Consider the following 19,145-nt stretch of genomic DNA (forward strand, 5'->3'; position numbering starts at 1 on the left):
GGAATTGAAAAGCACACTTAGAGAAGAGCCCAAGAGGTAGACATAGACCTGAGTTGACCATGAGTTGAAATAGTTTCTTTTTTTTTTTTTTTTTAATTTATTTATTTATGATAGTCACAGAGAGAGAGAGAGAGAGAGAGGCAGAGACACAGGCAGAGGGAGAAGCAGGCTCCATGCACCGGGAGCCCGATATGGGATTCGATCCCGGGTCTCCAGGATCGCGCCCTGGGCCAAAGGCAGGCGCCAAACCGCTGCGCCACCCAGGGATCCCTGAAATAGTTTCTTGATTCTTCTTGACCCATTTTGATGTCTCATATCAGTATGGGCAAAGGTTGCATTTTTCGAAAGTTGACTAACAGCTTTAAAAAAAAAAATGCCGCGTAAGAGACACAGGTTATAATTAAGTCTAAAGCATGAAGGAATGGTTTACAGGAATGCTGACTACCTCTTGCCTACCTCCCTTCTAGAGATTCTTAGCCATTCAGTCAGTCATGCACCAAATACTTAGATGTGAAAATAGGTATAGTACTACCTACTTGCTTTATGTACATGTATTAAAGTAACTTATAGTTTAGTTGGCGAGGCATAAGTGTAAATAAATAGCTATAAAATGATATAGTAGCACTATAGTAGGGGACTGGAGGGACTAGAGCACAGGTCAACAAAACTTTCTGTTAAGGGCTAGATTATAAATATTTTAGATTTTGTAGGCAAAGAGACTAAATCAAGGATATTTTATAAGTGCATCTATAAGAAGAGAGAAGACAAACTTCCATAAAGTTTTATTAATGAAACTTAAAGTATTATAATTGAGTACAGTTTTTTGTAATACAGATCTACTAATCAGAAGAATGAAATTATTATTTTGGAGATAACATGTAGCTTAATTGTGGTTCAAAATTAATATTTCTGTCATCAGTGTTGATTGTAAATGTTCATGTGTTAATACTCATCTGTGATGAGATTTTTATATTTTATCTTTGAAAATATCTTTTCACATAGATAGATACTGCCAAATATTGGTATCACTCCATAAGCACATGGTTTTAATTAAGCATATTCATCACTTAGGAGGCATTTATAGAATTCTGTTGAACTTGTCTTGATGTTTGACTTTCAGAATGTCATTACATTGCAGATTAATCACTTCCAATTGAAGATTAGGTGGAAGCTCCTCAATTGCTCAGTTAAATAGATTTTAAGATATGGAAATTTCCTTTGCATCAGGGTCTGAAAAATGCTGCTGGAACTATAGTATGAGCTCAGAAAATATACTCAAGAATAGAGATCTTGCTACTTGTTTTAACTTTGGTAATGTGGAAAGTGTATAAAGCAGCTTAAAGCTTAATATTAGTTGTGATTGAAATAGTGTTAGTTATTATTGAAATAACTTTACTGCCTTGTCAATTTTGTAGTATAAGTACTAAGCATTCATTTCCCTTTTTAGGCAATTTTGTAACTTTAGGTTGAATTCATTAAATACATTATCAAGTTTGCAGCAAAAGCTAATTTTCAAAGCCCTTGAGCATTCAACAATAGTTTAGGATGGGTGTCAAAAAAAAATTTCAGTCTTGGCTCTGAGCCAAAAAAAATCACAATAAAACTTTACCACTGTTAATCTATTGAACTACTGTGTGGTGGAGCAAATCAGGAGTTTCAGCTTTTATTTCTGACAAATTCACAGAACTGAAGATAAGTTCACAAAAGTGAATTGAAGTCCAGTATTAACACCACTGATTCAGGATCCCTGGGTGGCTCAGCGGTTTAGTGCCTGCCTTCGGCCCAGGCCATGATCCTGGAATCCCGGGATCGAGTACCACGTTGGGCTTCCTTCATGGAGCCTGCTTTTCCCTCTGCCTATGTCTCTGCCTCTCTCTCTGTGTCTCTCATGAAATAAATAAATAAAATCTTTAAAAAAAAACAAAACTGATTCATTAACACATGACAGACCCATATAATTTACTACAGAGTATATATTGATGAATAATATAATGGATAACCATAGGTTTTAGACTCTTAGATTTTTATAAGCTTTATAAATTTGTATAACTAAGCCATTTTCTGCTCCATATATTTTTGCTATCACTTGTGATGCATCTTAGCATCTACTACTTCAGGTTGTACACAGTTAGTGTTTTCTCAACTTCTTTGAAAATATTTCTGGCCTGAAGTTCCAGACTATTCAGAGGTCTTTAGTCACTTCAAACTTAGCATTGACTTCTGGAATAAATGGATAGTGTTGATAACAGAATGAACAGAATTAGCAACATCTGTCAGCTCGTCAGAAACTAAAGAGAACTTCCAAATCATTTACCTTGTTTGAAATTGACTTTTGAAGTTGCTCCCATGTCTTCAACTATTTGAGCATTGTTCTCACTGAAAGGCTAGTAGTTTGGGGTTTATTTTCTCTGCATACATAACTTACATGCATAAAGTAGTGGTGATTTAATTAATTCTTCATTGGTAAACAACTTTCCTTGCTTGGCTAACAAATGAGTGACTTCAGAACTTCGGTCTCCATCCCATTTTATTTTTGTGAGGAAATTCCACTGTGATGAGATACTCTGTTCTAATTTTCTACTTTTTCTGACTGTTGATTCCTGTGGGTTAGGAACATTGTCATGAATACTTAGTCTGATATTGTCAACATATAATCTTTTAGGACAGCTATAGTGCCATTGCATAAAGAGCACATTGCCCTATCTAATTCAGTAACAAAATAATTCAAACTCTACTGTGTCTTAAAAGTGAGATATTTGAAATCTGCATTCATCTTGTTTTGACATGATGATTATGCCCTGGTAATAATCGAAGGTACATGTCATGGTGATACCCATGGTACTCGAGATGCTGTGGAATTATAACTATATTATTGCAATTTATAATGCATTGAGCAGCAGTATGAGGCAGTGAGTGCCGCATACAGTCTGTCTCAACTATTCAGCTCTGCTGTCATGGTGAAAGCAGCCATAGACCATATATAAATGAATGAGCATGGCTATGTTCTAGGTTTATTTATGGACACTGACGTTTGGATTTCATATATTTTTCACATGTCACAAAATATTAATTTTTTCCCCAACTGTTTAAAATAGTAAAAACCACTGATACCCCTTGGACCTTGCATAAACAGAAAGGATCCATGGGCCTTAGTTTCTGACATCTAGTCAAGAGAAAAGAAAGGACTATCTTTACAAGAAACTGCTAGAGGTATAGTGAAGAACTGAACCAAATTTTGAAAGATTGAGTATACTATTAAGACAAATGGAAGACAAAGAGAATATGATAGTCTAAGACGTGGATCTGAAGGAGTAGGGAAGTCAGGATGGAAAAGGCATTGAAAGGGACAAAGATGGCTGTGATGGTCACAGGATAGTGAAGAATAGAACCAGGTGAATTTGAAGAGATAATCAGAGGCCAGAACATACAGGACTGTGTAGACATGTAAGAGTATTTTATTTGAACTTGCTCAAGATAATTTTTTTCTCTCAATTATTTGCTGCTGTTTGAAAAAGTGACCTACACCTTCCTCAACTACTGAACCCCTATGAGAGATTGTGTACATATATGCGTATATTTGTGTATATACTTTATTCATTGTAAGTCTGCCAGTTTGGAAAACCAGAAACATTTCCATATTTGCTTAGGAAAAGTTCCTGTCATAGTGTTTTGATGATTCTAATTTCATTTGTGATAATAATATATGAAATTTATTATTCTTTACAGACATCCTATGCTCAGCTCCTTGCAGCAACATGTCTTTCAAAACTTGTTAGCCGAGTCAGTCCTTTGCCAGTTGAACAGAGGGTAGATATCAGTAAGTGGTTTTATTATGCTTTTTATAAAATTGTATTTTATTTTTTCATTGAAGTATAGTTGACACACAATGTTACATTATTTAACATTGCACTTTCAAATATTTTTTTTTCCTTTTAGATATGTTAAGCTGTTAACAGGTATGCAAGTTATTTAAAATTCTGTTAATTTTTGAAGATGAGTTGTCAAGTCTTCTTTACCCATCTAGTGATGAAGTTATGTTACACAACAATGTGTAATAAAAAAGAATTTGTTTAGCTGAATGATAAATAATAACTAGCATTTTATTGTGTGGACTGCGATAAGATTTGTACTATCTCATTATATCTACTGCACTTATAAAGTGGGCAATCTTATCCTCATTTTATAAATGAGGAAACTAGATTTGATAGGTTTTGTTATGTACTCAAGATCACATAGCTCGGAAGAAGGAGAGCTGTGATTCAAATCCACACAATTTGTGTGGAGTTTTTGTTCTTAGTCATTGTTTTAATTTCATATGCAACTGAATGATAGAAAAGAAGTCAATTCTCCATTTATTTCTCGGGATCCTACACAAAATCATTTGGGATGCATGTCAAATCAAAAGCAGGTTCCTACTTACTAGGAAGATAATGGGTATATGGAAGAATAGTATTTGGAGCTTAGTGTAGTTGGAGAACTGATTCTATGAAGTAGTATATTTTTTGGAATTAATGCATTTTAAGATTTTGTGTTTGTGTGTATTTGCTTTTCAAATGGGCAGAAGTCTAATAATTGAGTTATGGGAAAATAAATTTTCAGTTATCTTTATTTATAGTAGAAATGGACAGTTGACTCTTTGGTGCTCTCTAGCCTCACAGTTCACATTATTTGTGTTCGTGTATCAGAAAAATTAAAATGTATATGTATGTTGGATCTGAAGCCCAATTTTTGAAGGATCAAATTATACAATGACATGTCATTTGTCTCATGTATTTGATACTTCTTTTAAGTATTCTATCAGAACCATAGGCACTGTGGAAAGCCTGGAGGAGGATTTATCTATGTGTTCATCGACTTGGGTGATTAAGAAAGCAAAACAAATTTACAGTTTTAAAAATTAGTGTTCAAAAATTATAACCCTAACTCATAAAACATTATTTTTTTGACTTACTTTTATACACCCACACACACACAATCACTTTAGGTTTTATTTTTTTAGAGCAGTTTTAAAATTATGCAGAGAGTTGAGTTCTCATATCCTCTGTCCCCCCCACACATAGAGCCTCCTCCATTTTTAGTGTCTTGCACCAGAAGTACTTAGTTATAATTGAGGAACCTACATTGACACATGATCATTACCCAAAGTCCATAGTTTACATTAGGGTTCACTCTTGGTGTTGTGCATTCTGTGGGTTTGCATAAATGTGTAATGAAATATATCCCCCATTATAATATTCTACAGAATAGTTTCACTGCCTCAGAAAAAAATCCTCTCTGTGCCACCTATTCATTCCTCCCTCCCCTTTAACCCCTGACATCCATTAATCTTTTTACTGTTGGAGAGTTTTGCTTTTTCCAGAATGTGAGGTAGTTGGAATCATACAATGTGTAGCCTTTTCAGATTGGTTTCTTTTCTTAGTAATATGTGTTTAACCTTCTCTCATGTCTCTTCATTGCTTGGTAGTTCATTTCTTCTTAGCACTAAATGATATGCCATTGTCTGGATGTACTACAGTTTATTTGTTCACTTACTTAATTGCTTCCAAGTTTTGGCAATTATGAATATAGCTTAAAGCAGGTTTTTATGTGGACATAAGTTCATCTCATTTGGATAACTATTAAAGAGAGTGATCGTTAGATTGTATATTAAGAGTGTTTAATTTTGTAAAAAAAATCATAATACTGTCTTCCAAAGTGGCTGTACCATTTTGCAGTCCCATCTGCAAAGAATGAGAGTTACTGTTGCTCCACATTCTTGCTAACATTTGGTGTTTTCGGTGTTTTGGATTTGGGGTGTCCTAGTAGGTGTATAGTAGTATCACACTGTTTTAATTTGCAGTTCCCTGATGACATATGACTGAACATCTTTTCATACTTTAGTTTACTGTCTGTATATTTTCTGTGATGATGTGTCTAAGTCTTTTGCCCATTTTTAAATCAGGTGGTTTTCTTACTGTTGAGTTTTAAGAGCTTTTGTGTATTTTTAGATAGCAGTCTTTTATCAGATAAGTCTTTTGCAAAGATTTTTCTCCCATTCTGTGGCTTGTCTTCTCATTCTCTTGATCATGTTGCTCACAGAGCAAAAGTTTTTTAATTTTAACTGAGTCTAGGTTATCACTGTTTTTTTTTTTTTTCATGGAGTGTGCCTTTGTTGTGTGCAAAAAGTCATGCATACCCAAGATAGTCTAGGTTTTTTCTCTATGTTGTCTTCTAGGAGTTTTTATAGTTTTGTACTTTACATTTAGGACTGTGATCCATTTCAGGTTGATTTTTATGAAGAGTGTGTAAGGTTTGTGTCTAGATTAATTTTCTTACAACATCTTTGTCTGGTTTTGTTATTAGGGTAGTGCTGGCCTCATAGACTGAGTTAGAAGGAATTCCCTTGCTTCTGACTTCTGGGAGAGTTTGAAGATAATGGATACAATTTCTCTCTTAAATATTTTGTAGAACCACCAGAGAACTCATCAGGTCATGGTGCAGAATAATTATTGATTCAGTTTATTTAAAAATATAGGCCTATTGTTAGATGGTCTAGTTGACATATTTTTAAATAAATACTTAAATAAAAAGAGCAGTCATTAAAGGAAATTTGGAAAAAAGAAAAAAGTAGAAACTTACAATTTCATGCAACAAGTGATGTGTTTCCTTTATGAGTTTCTTTGGTTTGACTTACTCTTATATCTGCAAGTAGATTGGAATGTTTGTCGTGACGTATCTGATACATGTCAAAGTGGAAAATGTGAGGAATTGCTTCAAGAGTCACATTGCCTTTACAGCACTGCAGAATCCTCAGTTCTTTTTTTTTTTTAGAATCCTCAGTTCTTCATGATATTCACCATATATTTTCATGTTATTTCACCTCTTTGACCTTTATATCCTTTACCTAAGAAACAATATTAATAATAGTATAACAACAGTATCTTCACATTGCTATGAGAGCCACATAAGGAATTTGCTGGGGAGCACTTCTGTTCTAACCAAGGCACTTCTATTCTACAGGGTTCAGCACCCGAAGAGCCTTTAGTGCAGAGCTTTCCAACTTTTTTTGAACGTCTATGTGAGAGGTTTTTTTAGCTGTTTTATTTTATTCTCCTGTGTGTCTTCTTGAGTATTACATTTTCTTCTTGGTATGGCTTTTCTCTGTTATCTTGGGCTGGTGATGATGAGATGGGTATTGTTTTACTTGGTCGTTATCAGACACTTAGTAAACTGGACAAATATTAGAACTCATGTAAAAAAAAACATAACATGAGAGTATTTTATGTAAAGTATTCAGCTGAAATAATAAAAATATAGTCTATTAAGTTTTTTTCTGCCTTAGATAGTAACTTGTTAGTCAATGTCTTAACTTGGGCAGTCTGGGAAGGTGTATTTATTGGTACCTAGCTTAAATGTGAAACTTAGTTTATCTCTCATTTAGTTGTGTTATTATTTTGAGATTATCCTCCTTGTGGTTATCATTACCCACGTACAAATTTCCCACATCCCCTCCAGGTTAAAATATTTCAAGATAGTAAAAATAATTGAAGTAAATAAACCAGATTTTCTTTTATATTCTAGAAGCAGTGTCATCTTCTTAAGCTTCATTACTGAAATAAAACATAGGTAATGAAGCTTAGGATATCCTTATTACCATAATCCATTGGAGAAACCTTTATCAGGCTTATCCTAATTCTAGGAAAATCTGTGCTTTTTAAAAAAGATTTAATTTTTTTATTTGTATAACTATATAATCTTGATGTTAATAAAAATTAAGGCTGAAATATAGTAGTCATGAGAATTTTTTTTTAATGTCAGGTATCTCACTACAGCTGTTTTTAGTTAAATATTGAAGTATTTACCTCTCCTTCATTCTTTTCCCTAAGGGCCTGACAGCCTTTTTAAACATTTTTTTTTCCTTTGTTTTTCTGTTAGACTTTTGGCATATGTGTTATCTGACCTCAGTTATTCAATCCACTAGGAAGCTCATAGCCGACTTTACTACCCACTTTTAATGATTTTGGTGTATCAACTTTGTTTCAAGTTTTAATTTACTATTCTATTTGTACTTTCTGTAACCTAATGTACTTAATTTTATCATACTGTACTATTTGTATTTTTTATGCCACTTAAACAGGATGGTATACAGTCAGTTTTGCTATAACAGACATACGCATCCCTAAAAGTGACTGTGTTATGCATTGTTTTGCAAGACTCATGAGAGAAATGGGATATGGAAATAAAACTCAGGTACTTTGTCAGTGACACATTAGAAAAAAGAAATCTAATATAAGGTTTAGTAGAGATTTACATGTTTTAAATGGTTAAGAAATACTTAAATGGTAAAATAAATATTTTATCTTGAAGAAGATCTGAATTTTGTTTTTGGATATGCACTTGTGAGTTATAATGAAGTGGTGGAAGGTGATCAGAAATAGAATAGAAAGGTATAAAACCAGATAAGGATGCATGAGGCTGATAACACATGAGGTGAACTGAAATAGCTACTAGATGTTTGGAAGTGTATGCATTTTGTGTGTAGTTTACTTCATTTGGCCTGGTTGCAGTTTTCTTTATTCACCTGGCAGTTTTTTCTACATGAAATCACGCAAAAACAAAAGTGACATTCTCATTAGACTCAAATTCTCCCTAATATTAAATTTAAATTGGAGCAAATTTCCCTTTTCACAATAGCCTTACGGTAGAAATGACCATTTTGGAGAATGGAATTAACTTTTTGTCAAAGAATGTGTCATTACCAGCTATTTTTCTTAACATGATTCACAGTATGTTACTGAAAAGTTCAAATGATCACAGAATATTTTCTTATAGGAAACTACATTCTTAATTATGTGGCATCACAACCCAAGCTGGCACCCTTTGTTATCCAAGCTCTAATTCAAGTCATTGCTAAAATCACTAAATTGGGATGGTTTGAGGTTCAGAAAGACCAGTTTGTCTTCAGAGAAATTATTGCTGATGTGAAGAAGTTCCTTCAGGTAAGAAGGCATTATTACATTATTAGAACATCACTAGTTGGTTATTTTGTTTTGTTTTTTTGATTTATAAAACTTTTCTCTTAAAGCCATATGAGTTATTCTGTAGCTACCAGTACCATATTAATTATGATATATTGTTTATCCTCTGGATCCTTTATTTTTTATTGCCAATAAATGAGGATCATGCCATTATAAAAGTTCCAAACCAGAGAAATGAAAATTAGAATGTTAGGAAACATCAGAAAATTAGAAAATACACAAAAATTAGAAAACTTAAAAAAATACATGTTCTGTCCTTTATAACATGGTTGGCTATGTGCTACATATAAACAAAATGGATATAATATTTTTCATGTATTATGTGATGTAATGCTCATAATCTCTCTGTGAAATGGATCTCATTTGCAAATGAGAAAACTGAGGCTTAGGAAAGTTAAGTAAATTGGGTAACTGCACAGTGACCCAGTAAAGCATAGAGCAAGCACTTCAAGTTTTCTAACTTAAGAGATACATATATTTAATTTTTGCATTAGACTATATTGACTATGCTAATTTCTCTATTTTTAACCTAAATGTTTCAAGTTATGACATATGCGCATTTAACCTACACAAATTTAGGTATTTGACCTGCAAAAAATAAGAAAAAGAAAAATAAGCAAGAGGACAGTCGTATAAATTGTGCTGATGATTCCACTTGCCATTCCACAGAGTAGTACATGTCTGGGAGTGTGATGTGGCCAACCTACATCTGTCATTTCCAGTCTCTGCATGCCTCTCAGGGTGACCATCCTGCCTTGCTCAGTGTGATTCAGATATTTAAAGATACATATTTTTTCATATAAACATTATCCCTAATTGCAAGAAAAGGACTTTAGCTGGTGCTCTGCTGCAGAAGCAGTGATCTGTTACAGTTCTTGAGCAAAAACCAGCAGTTTGGGTTGAGAGATGGTTCAGTATTGGTTTATTGGCAATTAGAGGCAATTTGGACTTTCCGAGATTTTATTTCTTAGGCAATAAATCCCTGTGTAAGATCTAACTCTACCATGCAGTGCAATTCTAGAAACCTCAGAATATGAAACACTAAACTATGTTGCTTCTTTTTTATTCAGATTCTTAAAACCCTGGTTAATAAATCTTTGATCATCTAAAATTTCACAGGAATGAATGTATTTTTAGCCCTGGGGTGGTGGGAGTTTATTCAGAGACAAATGAATTTCTCACTCCAGGGTTGTACTCATAATTTTGCCTAACAAAATAGCAACCCTTTCTTGTTATTTTCTAAGATCACACACAACTTAACCAAGAATCATTAGTATAGTAGGCAAGAATAGACCTCAGAGTTTTTTAAAAATAAAATTAAGGTCGGAAACAATGGAATGAAGTCATTCTTGTTGTCTAACATTTCTCAAGCTCTCTTTCCAATGGCTGGTAAGTTGAACTTAAAGTTGAGCTTTTAGTGTGTTTTTGTCAATTTTGGAAAACCAGAAGAAACGGAAAATGTTTTGTCTTCAAGCTTTATCAGCGTATCACAAAAAAAGCACTTGCTTTCTGGTTTGACTTAACCTAACTTTGAATCATGCGAAAGGCGACTGACTTTAAGTACTCAAATATAGTAGTACCACATGGTTCCTTTGGGTATTAGCAGCTTCTGTGATTTTTATACTAAAAATTATTTTAAATTTGCTAAAATCTTTAATTGCTTGAAGTTTTGTACTTCTTTTCTCTGTTATTGCAGTCTTATTGCTGCCACACTACAAACATTTATGAGCTTCCTTTCTATATACATACCCAGGAGAGCCTCCTGTTATTTATGACAGTGCTAGTCAAATTGCTAATTCACAACAAGATAAAGAACAAATGTAAATCAACGTGGTGCTTCCTTCACTGAGGAAGACTTGCTATGAAAAAAATGCCAGCTGAACTAAGGAGTGTACTTAGTAGGGATTTAGCTGTTTTATAATCTTGTGCAAACTCTTTCTGTCTCATCATGAACCAGTACCAACCGTTCTCAGATTAGCAGTGAGTTTGTAGATGACCAGCCATGGTCCCTGGGTGGCTCAGTAGTTTAGCGCCTGCCTTCAGCCTGGGGCATGATCCCAGGATTGAGTCCCACATCAGGCTCCCTGCATGGAGCCCGCTTCCCCCTCTGCCTGTCTGTCTGTCTGTCTCTCTCTGTCTTTCATGAATAAATAAATCTTTTTTTTAAAAAAAAAACAAACAGGAAATCTGTAGCTCAGTTCAAACTGTTGAGATAGTTGTGAAGGACCGTAAAGAATTAAAATGTCAAAATTAGGGATCCCTGGGTGGCGCAGCGGTTTAGCGCCTGCCTTTGGCCCAGGGCGCGATCCTGGAGACCCGGGATCGAATCCCACATCGGGCTCCCGGTGCATGGAGCCTGCTTCTCCCTCTGCCTGTGTCTCTGCCTCTCTCTCTCTATGTGTGTGACTATCATAAATAAATAAAAATTAAAAAAAAAATAAATTGTCAAAATTATGGCCCATGTCTTTTGTTTATTTTTTTTATCCTGAGATAAATAGAAGAATGACCGACTATAAAATTAAGACTTAAAAATGTGTAGTCTGTATTAATGCTTTTTTATGATTATACTATAATTGGATGATACTTTTTATTTTTTATTTTTATTTTTTATTTACTTAAATTCAATTAGACTTTTTCTTTTTAAAAGATTTATTTATTTATTAGAATGCATGGGAGGGCGAGGAGCAGAGGGAGAAGAAGAGAAAGAATCTCAGTCAGACTGTACTGAGCTCTGAGGCTGATGTGGGGCTCAATCTTAAGACTCTGAGATCATGACCTGAGCTGAAATGGAGTCCATCATTCAACTGACTGAGCCACCCAGGCACTCCTGGATGTCACATCTTTAATTTTTACACTTTTAGTGTGATTTTGCAGCAGGGTAATTTGTAAGTAATGGTGCATATAAAATCTGAATTTTGATTTGAAGGAAGTTTTTGAGATTAAATTGGAAGCTGATTAAATTAAAAACATTATCTATCATGTTATGAGGCTATGAAACTGTGTACCATATTGATAGTCATGTACTTATTTACCCCAGTGCATTGGGCATTTTAGATGCCTTCATTTTAGATACCATAATAAATGTATACACAAAGCACTGTTAAATAATATTAGAAGGGCCTAAGTGATCTTATCTGTTGCTAGATTGATAGATTTAGATTAGTTCTTAAGCTCTTTATTAATTATTGAGTGCAGCTATCTCAGTAGCCTTCAAGCAAATTTATAGAACTAAAAGGCATTTTTTTGGTTCATTCTTATGCAGAGTCTTATGAAAAGTTAAACCCTTGTATTTTAGGGTTGGGTTGAATGTAAGTCCTAGGTGCTGTAAACATTTTGTAGAGTATTTTGCTGTTCTAAGGTGAGCTTTTTTGCCCACTCAACTCTGTGTGTACCTAAATTTATCCTTTAAAAAAAATGAACTTGAAATCATTTTTGTAGACCTTCTAATGATTTTTGTACATATTTTAGTAGATACATTATTGAGAAAAATGTGATGTTTCAGTATTTAATTATTTGTTTACACATTAAGAACTGATAATATGTCTGTACTTAGGGTATACTTGGTTGTTTTCTCCATAGGGTACTGTGGAGCACTGCATAATAGGAGTAATCATCCTTTCAGAGTTGACTCAGGAAATGAACTTGGTAAGCCTTCCATCTAATAGTGACATGAAGTTTGCTGAGTAATGCTGATTCTTTCATATAAAATGTTTGTGTGGCATGAAACTCTGAATAATCAAATCTTTTGTTATTGTGGGATAATTGAGTATTGAAACATTTATTATTGAAAGTAACAGCAACAGTGTAAAGTGCTACAAGGAAGAGAATTAGACATGGTCATTGCTCAGACAGTTGGTGAATTGTCCTTTTATCCTCTCTGTATAGTCATATACTAACCATAAGAAATAAATGATATGAAGAGAAACAAATCTTTATTTGCTTACAAATAAAAGAGTTTGGCGATTGAATTTTTAATAATGGGTACACAGCAGGACTCCTCAAAGAACAGGCCACTTGGCACTTGGCCACTTGCTAGCATGGATTTTCACTCTGTACAAGGAGAGTTTCCCCTCAACAGTGCCTTTATGAGCTCAGTAGCTGAGCACATTGTCACCTGTTTCTGCTCACTTTTGTACTTATCATAATTCTAAACAGCACAAAAACAGAAATTGGGTCCTCCATGGGATAATGTTAAAATAAAGGGGACTAAAGGTAGTGTCTATATTTTAAAACTATTGTCATGTTAAGTAGTCTATGTCTGTGTGTATAAATATGAAGAGCTTGCATACCCAGGACTACTTGCCAACTCCCTTTGGAGTGTCAGTATAGTTCCTTTGCATAAAAAAATCACCCAAAATAACTATTTTCATCTTTGTTCAGTCAGGAATTAGAAAATATTTCTAGTTTTATTGGATGGATATCTTAAATTTATTTTTTTTTAAATTTTTTTTTTAATTTTTATTTATTTATGATAGTCACAGAGAGAGAGAGAGAGAGAGAGAGAGGCAGAGACACAGGCAGAGGGAGAAGCAGGCTCCATGCACCAGGAGCCCGATGTGGGATTCGATCCCGAGTCTCCAGGATCGCGCCCTGGGCCAAAGGCAGGCGCCAAACCGCTGCGCCACCCAGGGATCCCGGATATCTTAAATTTAAAGCGATCTCTTAATTTATCATAGACGCCTCTGCCCCAGAGTATATAAAGATTTTTCACTTATGGCTGTATGCCAGTACGCATGTATGTATGTATCTCCGGGGCTAATAACAATAGTACCTGGAACAGAGTTACTGTGTTAGCAGTTATATTATGACAAGGACTTTGGCTAATCCTATTAGGGTGTATAAATACATCTAAAGAACTGTGGCTTTCTTTTATTTTTTTTTTTAAATTTTTTTTTTAAATTTTTATTTATTTATGATAGTCACACAGAATGAGAGAGAGAGAGAGGCAGAGACATAGGCAGAGGGAGAAGCAGGCTCCATGCACCGGGAGCCCGACGTGGGATTCGATCCTGGGTCTCCAGGATCGCACCCTGGGCCAAAGACAGGCACTAAACCACTGCGCCACCCAGGGATCCCTGTGGCTTTCTTTTAAAAAATATATTTAAAAATAATTTTAGTATGAAAATTTTATCTCATAAAAATGTAGAGAATAGTACAACAACCCCATGTATCCATCATCTATACAACCATCAGCTTTTTGCTAATCTTAAAACCAGCATTTTTTTTCATTTCTTGTTTTATAAAAGCCTAACAGGAGTACAAATTACTCTGGTAATAAGGGTTTGCTATCTTTAGATTATTATCGAGACAGGTCTAGGTGACATGGTATTCTAATAAAAATGTGATTCAAAGAGCAACCAAGTTTTTTGAATTAGCTGTGTCAAATTTACATAAGATTCCTGAGTACAATACAAAAAAAGTTTTTTTCTCAACCATTTGATACTAAGTTTCCAGTATGATCCCTGAATACTTTTGTGTATATCCTACATACAAGGACATTCTCCTGTGTAACTCTAATACAACCATTACAATCAGAAAGCTAACAGTGGCATGTTCTATTTGAGTTCTCATATTCTATTACTATTACTCTCATATTCTATTTGAGTTCACCGTTTGTCCCAGGAAGGAACCAGTTTAGAATTGTGCATCTCATTTATTTGACATGTCTTATTAGTCTCCATCTATCTAATCTAAAAATCTATCTAAAAATTCCTCAGTCTTTCCCTCACTTTTCATGACCTTGACATTTATAAAAATTACAGGCCTGTTTTGCGAAATGTCTCTCAATTTGGGATTGTCTGATGTTTCTTTGTTATTAGATTCAGATTATGCATATTGGTTAGGAGTGTCACAGAAATGATACTGTGATCTTCTCACTGTTTCCAGTCAGGAAGAACGTGATTTGATTTGTTACATTACTAATGATGTTTACTTTGGTTACTTGATGAAGATGGGCTCTACCGGGCTTCTCTAATTGTAGATTTATTTTTTCTCCTTTGTAAATAATAAGTATTTAAGACTGAAAAGACCCATTCCTCGTCAGGCTTTCAGTTTATTCACTTATTTATCAGCATGGATTCCTGGCTTCCTCTTTTATTTAATAGCTTATAATTTGTTACTAACATTATATTTTGATGCTCACATTTGCAAGATTTGGCCAGTAGGAACCTTTTCAAGCTAGCTTCTCTGTCCATTTGACACTCACTAGTCTGAATATTTTTCTTACTTTCTGGCACGAGATATTCTAGGCTTATATATCACCAAGTGCCTTTTGAATAAAGCTTCAAGGTCTGAAGTTTGATTTTGGTTTTGTATGGAAAAAAAAATACATGGCTTTTGTGGACACATTTTACTTAGTCTAATTTTATGGCATTTATAGTTTCAACAAGTGTTTACTAAGTACTTCTGAACCAGGCAGCAAGGAGATAGATCTACAGTGCATGATGAAAATCAAACACTATCATTGTTAAATGTGAGCCAGGTAAATTCATATAATATCAATAACAAGATGTATTTTTTAAAGAAAAACATCTAAATTTGAAGTTTCCTAAAAGAGGATTGTATGCTATCTTGTTTTTTTCAAAGCCAAACCTCTTATTTTACTGTTCCTAAAGGATATTCAATATATAATCATCAAGAAGTAAAATACCCTTTACCTACATTATAGAGGTATAAATATATAGTAGACAATACATACATCGTCCCTCTTAAAAGACTGGATATCAGTGAGAAGTCCAAGTTAAGTAAGTATGTAGGCCTTGAAGATAACTGAAATAAGACCTGGATTTGTCAAAACCATAATGAGATACCACCTCACACCAGTGAGAATGGGGAAAACTAACAAGGCAGGAAACCACAAATGTTGGAGAGGATGTGGAGAAAGGGGCACCCTCCTGCACTGTTGGTGGGAATGTGAACTGGTGCAGCCACTCTGGAAAACTGTGTGGAGGTTCCTCAAAGAGTTAAAAATAGATCTGCCCTATGACCCAGCAATTGTACCGCTGGGGATTTACCCCAAAGATACAGATGCAATGAAACGCCGGGACACCTGCACCCCGATGTTTATTAGCAGCAATGTCCACGATAGCCAAACTGTGGAAGGAGCTTCGGTGTCCATCGAAAGATGAATGGATAAAGAAGAGGTGGTTTATGTATACAATGGAATATTACTCAGCCATTAGAAACGACAAATACCGACCATTTGCTTCGATGTGGATAGAACTGGAGGGTATTATGCTGAGTGAAATAAGTCAATCGGAGAAGGACAAACATTATATGGTCTCATTCATTTGGGGAATATAAAAAATAGTGAAAGGAAATAAAGGGGAAGGGAGAAAAATGAGTGGGAAATATCAGAAAGGGAGACAGAACATGAGAGACTCCTAACTCTGCAAAACGAACTAGGGGTGGTGGAAGGGGAGAGAGGTGGATGGGGGGAGTAGGGGTGACTGGGTGGCGGGCACTGAGGGGGGCACTTGATGGGATGAGCACTGGGTATTATTCTATATGTTGGCAAATTGAACACCAATAAAAAATAAATTAAAAAAAAGACCTGGATTTGTATTTAAGTTCTATTGCTTACTACTTTGTACAAACTTCTGAATATCTTTAAACTTACAGACTTACTGTCCGTAAAGTGGGAATGGCACTTTCCAGGTTCTTAACGAAGATTAGATAAGCTACTAGCAGCGTAGGGCCTAGTTGTACAAGTGCCCCCATAGGAGGTTCTTCTGTTCATATTATAGATATGGTAGTAATGAGAGATTGGTCTAAGATAGTGTGTGCCTATAAACTTTAATTTTCCTGTGTAAAAAGAGAATAATCGAAATAATATGTGAAGAGTACTTCATAAATCACATTTGTAATATACTGTACGCTATTATTAATTTGTATTAAGGAAAATATTTTTTTTTTAATACATTGAGGGAAATATCAGAGAGACAGACGGAAGTTTGATTTAAAAGAAGGGAAGAGGGATGCCTGGGTGGCTCAGAGGTTGAACGTCTGCTTTTGGCTCAGGACGTGATCCCAGGGTCCTGGGATCGAGTCCCACATCCCAGGCGTGGGGCCTGCTTCTCCCTCTGCCTGTTTCTGCCTCTCTCTCTCTGTTTCTCATGAATAAATAAAATTAAAAGAAAAAATTTTTAAAGAAAAATTAAAAATAAAAGAAGGGAAGAGTGCTGGAAATGCTAATTTGAATCCTACATACTGGTTATAGATTCCAGTAACTGCTTTCTGTAGTCATTTCTGTTATGCTTCATATTTCTATAAGTAAATCTGGCATTTAAGTATAGTCTAAATTATATGATAGAGCATAGAAAGTATCAGATAATCAATTTTGAGCTCACTGCTTTTTTTAAATCTATAAGCATTAGCAAAGAAAACAGTTTATTTTCTTCTTCCAAATAGCAAAAAGAATGCGATGGCGACTGTAGCCCACAGTGTTGATAGTCATTTGGGTATCAGACTTCAGCTTCGTTTACTGTTTGCTATTGATAAATGAAAGTATTAATGGCATTAATAGTATAGTTTTGACCATATCATATTTTAGATTAGAGGCTCAAGAACTATTTGTTTTTTTTTTTTTAATTTTTATTTATTTATGATAGTCACAGAGAGAGAGAGAGAGAGAGGCAGAGACATAGGCAGAGGGAGAAGCAGGCTCCATGCACCGGGAGCCCGACGTGGGATTCGATCCCAGGTCTCCAGGATCGAGCCCTGGGCCAAAGGCAGGCGCTAAACCACTGCGCCACCCGGGGTTCCCTCAAGAACTATTTGTGAATGTATTCTTAAAAATTATTTAGCGTTAACTAATATTTAGAGGGAATGTACTATTCCTTATGTAATAAGATTTCAGGTTATTTATAATTTCTGCCTTTCTTTTTAAAACACCAAGGATATATGAACCAATGGCATTTCTGGTACATATAGATATATTACTTTTTTATGAAGAGTTTTTCTGTAATTGATTATTAACTGATTCACAGAAAGTTAGAATTTGAAGATTATCTTAGAGATTCTCATTTTACAGGTGAAATCTGAGGAAAGGGAAGTTGTTACTTGCCTAATGTGAAATGGTACATGGTTCAGAAGTTGATAGTCTTAGGATCCATCTATTATTTTATAATCTATGTTTATATTGCATCTGAAAGTATCAATTCTGGTTTTTAATTTTGGAATTGGTATGGTTAGAAATACCAATGAATTGAAACAATCCAGGGATCCTGCCTGCGGGTCTGCCATTAACTCTTAGAGTAACAGTAAGCAAGGCACTTATCCCAGGAGATTTTCAAAAGCTCTCAACTCTCTATTTGATACTTCTTTAATCATTATTTCCATTACTTTTCTTAGTAAACTTTTGCTTTGCTATTTGTAAGTCTGCTTAAATAAATTCATCTTGTTCTTTTTAGGTTGATTATTCTAGACCTTCAGCAAAACACAGGAAAATAGCTACCTCATTTCGCGACACTTCTCTCAAAGACATTTTAGTGCTAGCATGCTCTCTTCTAAAAGAGGTAAGTTATTTAATCATTCAATATCCTACTTAGAGTATTTAGGAAATTTTAAGTTTCAAAAGAATTTCAAATGAGTCTCTCTTCTCCAGCCCCTATTCTGCCTTTTGAAGAGTTATTATGAACAATCGTAATTTAAGTACAGTAGATTTCCACAAATCTGTGAGAGGTCCCAAAAAATTCACTTTTATTTACCAGGGATATGAGAAAACAAAATACAAAGGGAATTTAGTAACTCGTCTTTAGGTAGTAATTTCATTGCTTTCCTACATTGTAGATTATTTATTATAGAAACTGAGACTTTTTTTCTTTATTTTAGTTGCCTATATTTTATGGGATGCAGATGAACAATGAAATGACTCTAAGTTTTCCTAATTCATCAGTTATCAATATTTATTTATAGAGGAACCAAGATGGTTAATGGTAATAATTTCTTTGGGAAATTTGCTCCTTAGTGCCCTGTTGAACATTGGGAATAGTACAATTCATAATTGTATTGTGTTTGCTTGTAGTATAGGGATTCCATCATACTATTCAAGCTTTTTAATTGGCTTAGTATAGCATTTCCTAAAGTAGATTCCACTAAATACCAGTTTCTAATTATTTCAGTTCTATG

The 19,145-nt window shown here is 34.6% G+C and overlaps 1 protein-coding gene across 4 annotated transcripts in view; it reads left to right on the forward strand.

The window, feature by feature from the left end:
* The window catches only part of RANBP17 (RAN binding protein 17), a 310,647-nt gene that overhangs the window by 9,753 nt on the left and 281,749 nt on the right, over positions 1 to 19,145 (forward strand). For all 4 annotated transcript variants that reach the window (XR_008664360.1, XM_055325097.1, XM_055325099.1 and 1 more), the window contains exons 3-6: positions 3,727 to 3,817; positions 8,812 to 8,978; positions 12,597 to 12,662; positions 18,428 to 18,532. Coding sequence is in view for 3 of the 4 variants with exons in the window: in XM_055325097.1 (XP_055181072.1) it covers positions 3,727 to 3,817; positions 8,812 to 8,978; positions 12,597 to 12,662; positions 18,428 to 18,532 (429 nt within the window). In the remaining variant the exon portion in view is untranslated. The remainder of the gene's footprint in view (positions 1 to 3,726; positions 3,818 to 8,811; positions 8,979 to 12,596; positions 12,663 to 18,427; positions 18,533 to 19,145) is intronic.

The sequence above is a fragment of the Nyctereutes procyonoides genome, unplaced genomic scaffold, assembly GCF_905146905.1.
Source record: "Nyctereutes procyonoides isolate TBG_1078 unplaced genomic scaffold, NYPRO_anot_genome, whole genome shotgun sequence".
Taxonomy (NCBI): domain Eukaryota; kingdom Metazoa; phylum Chordata; class Mammalia; order Carnivora; family Canidae; genus Nyctereutes; species Nyctereutes procyonoides.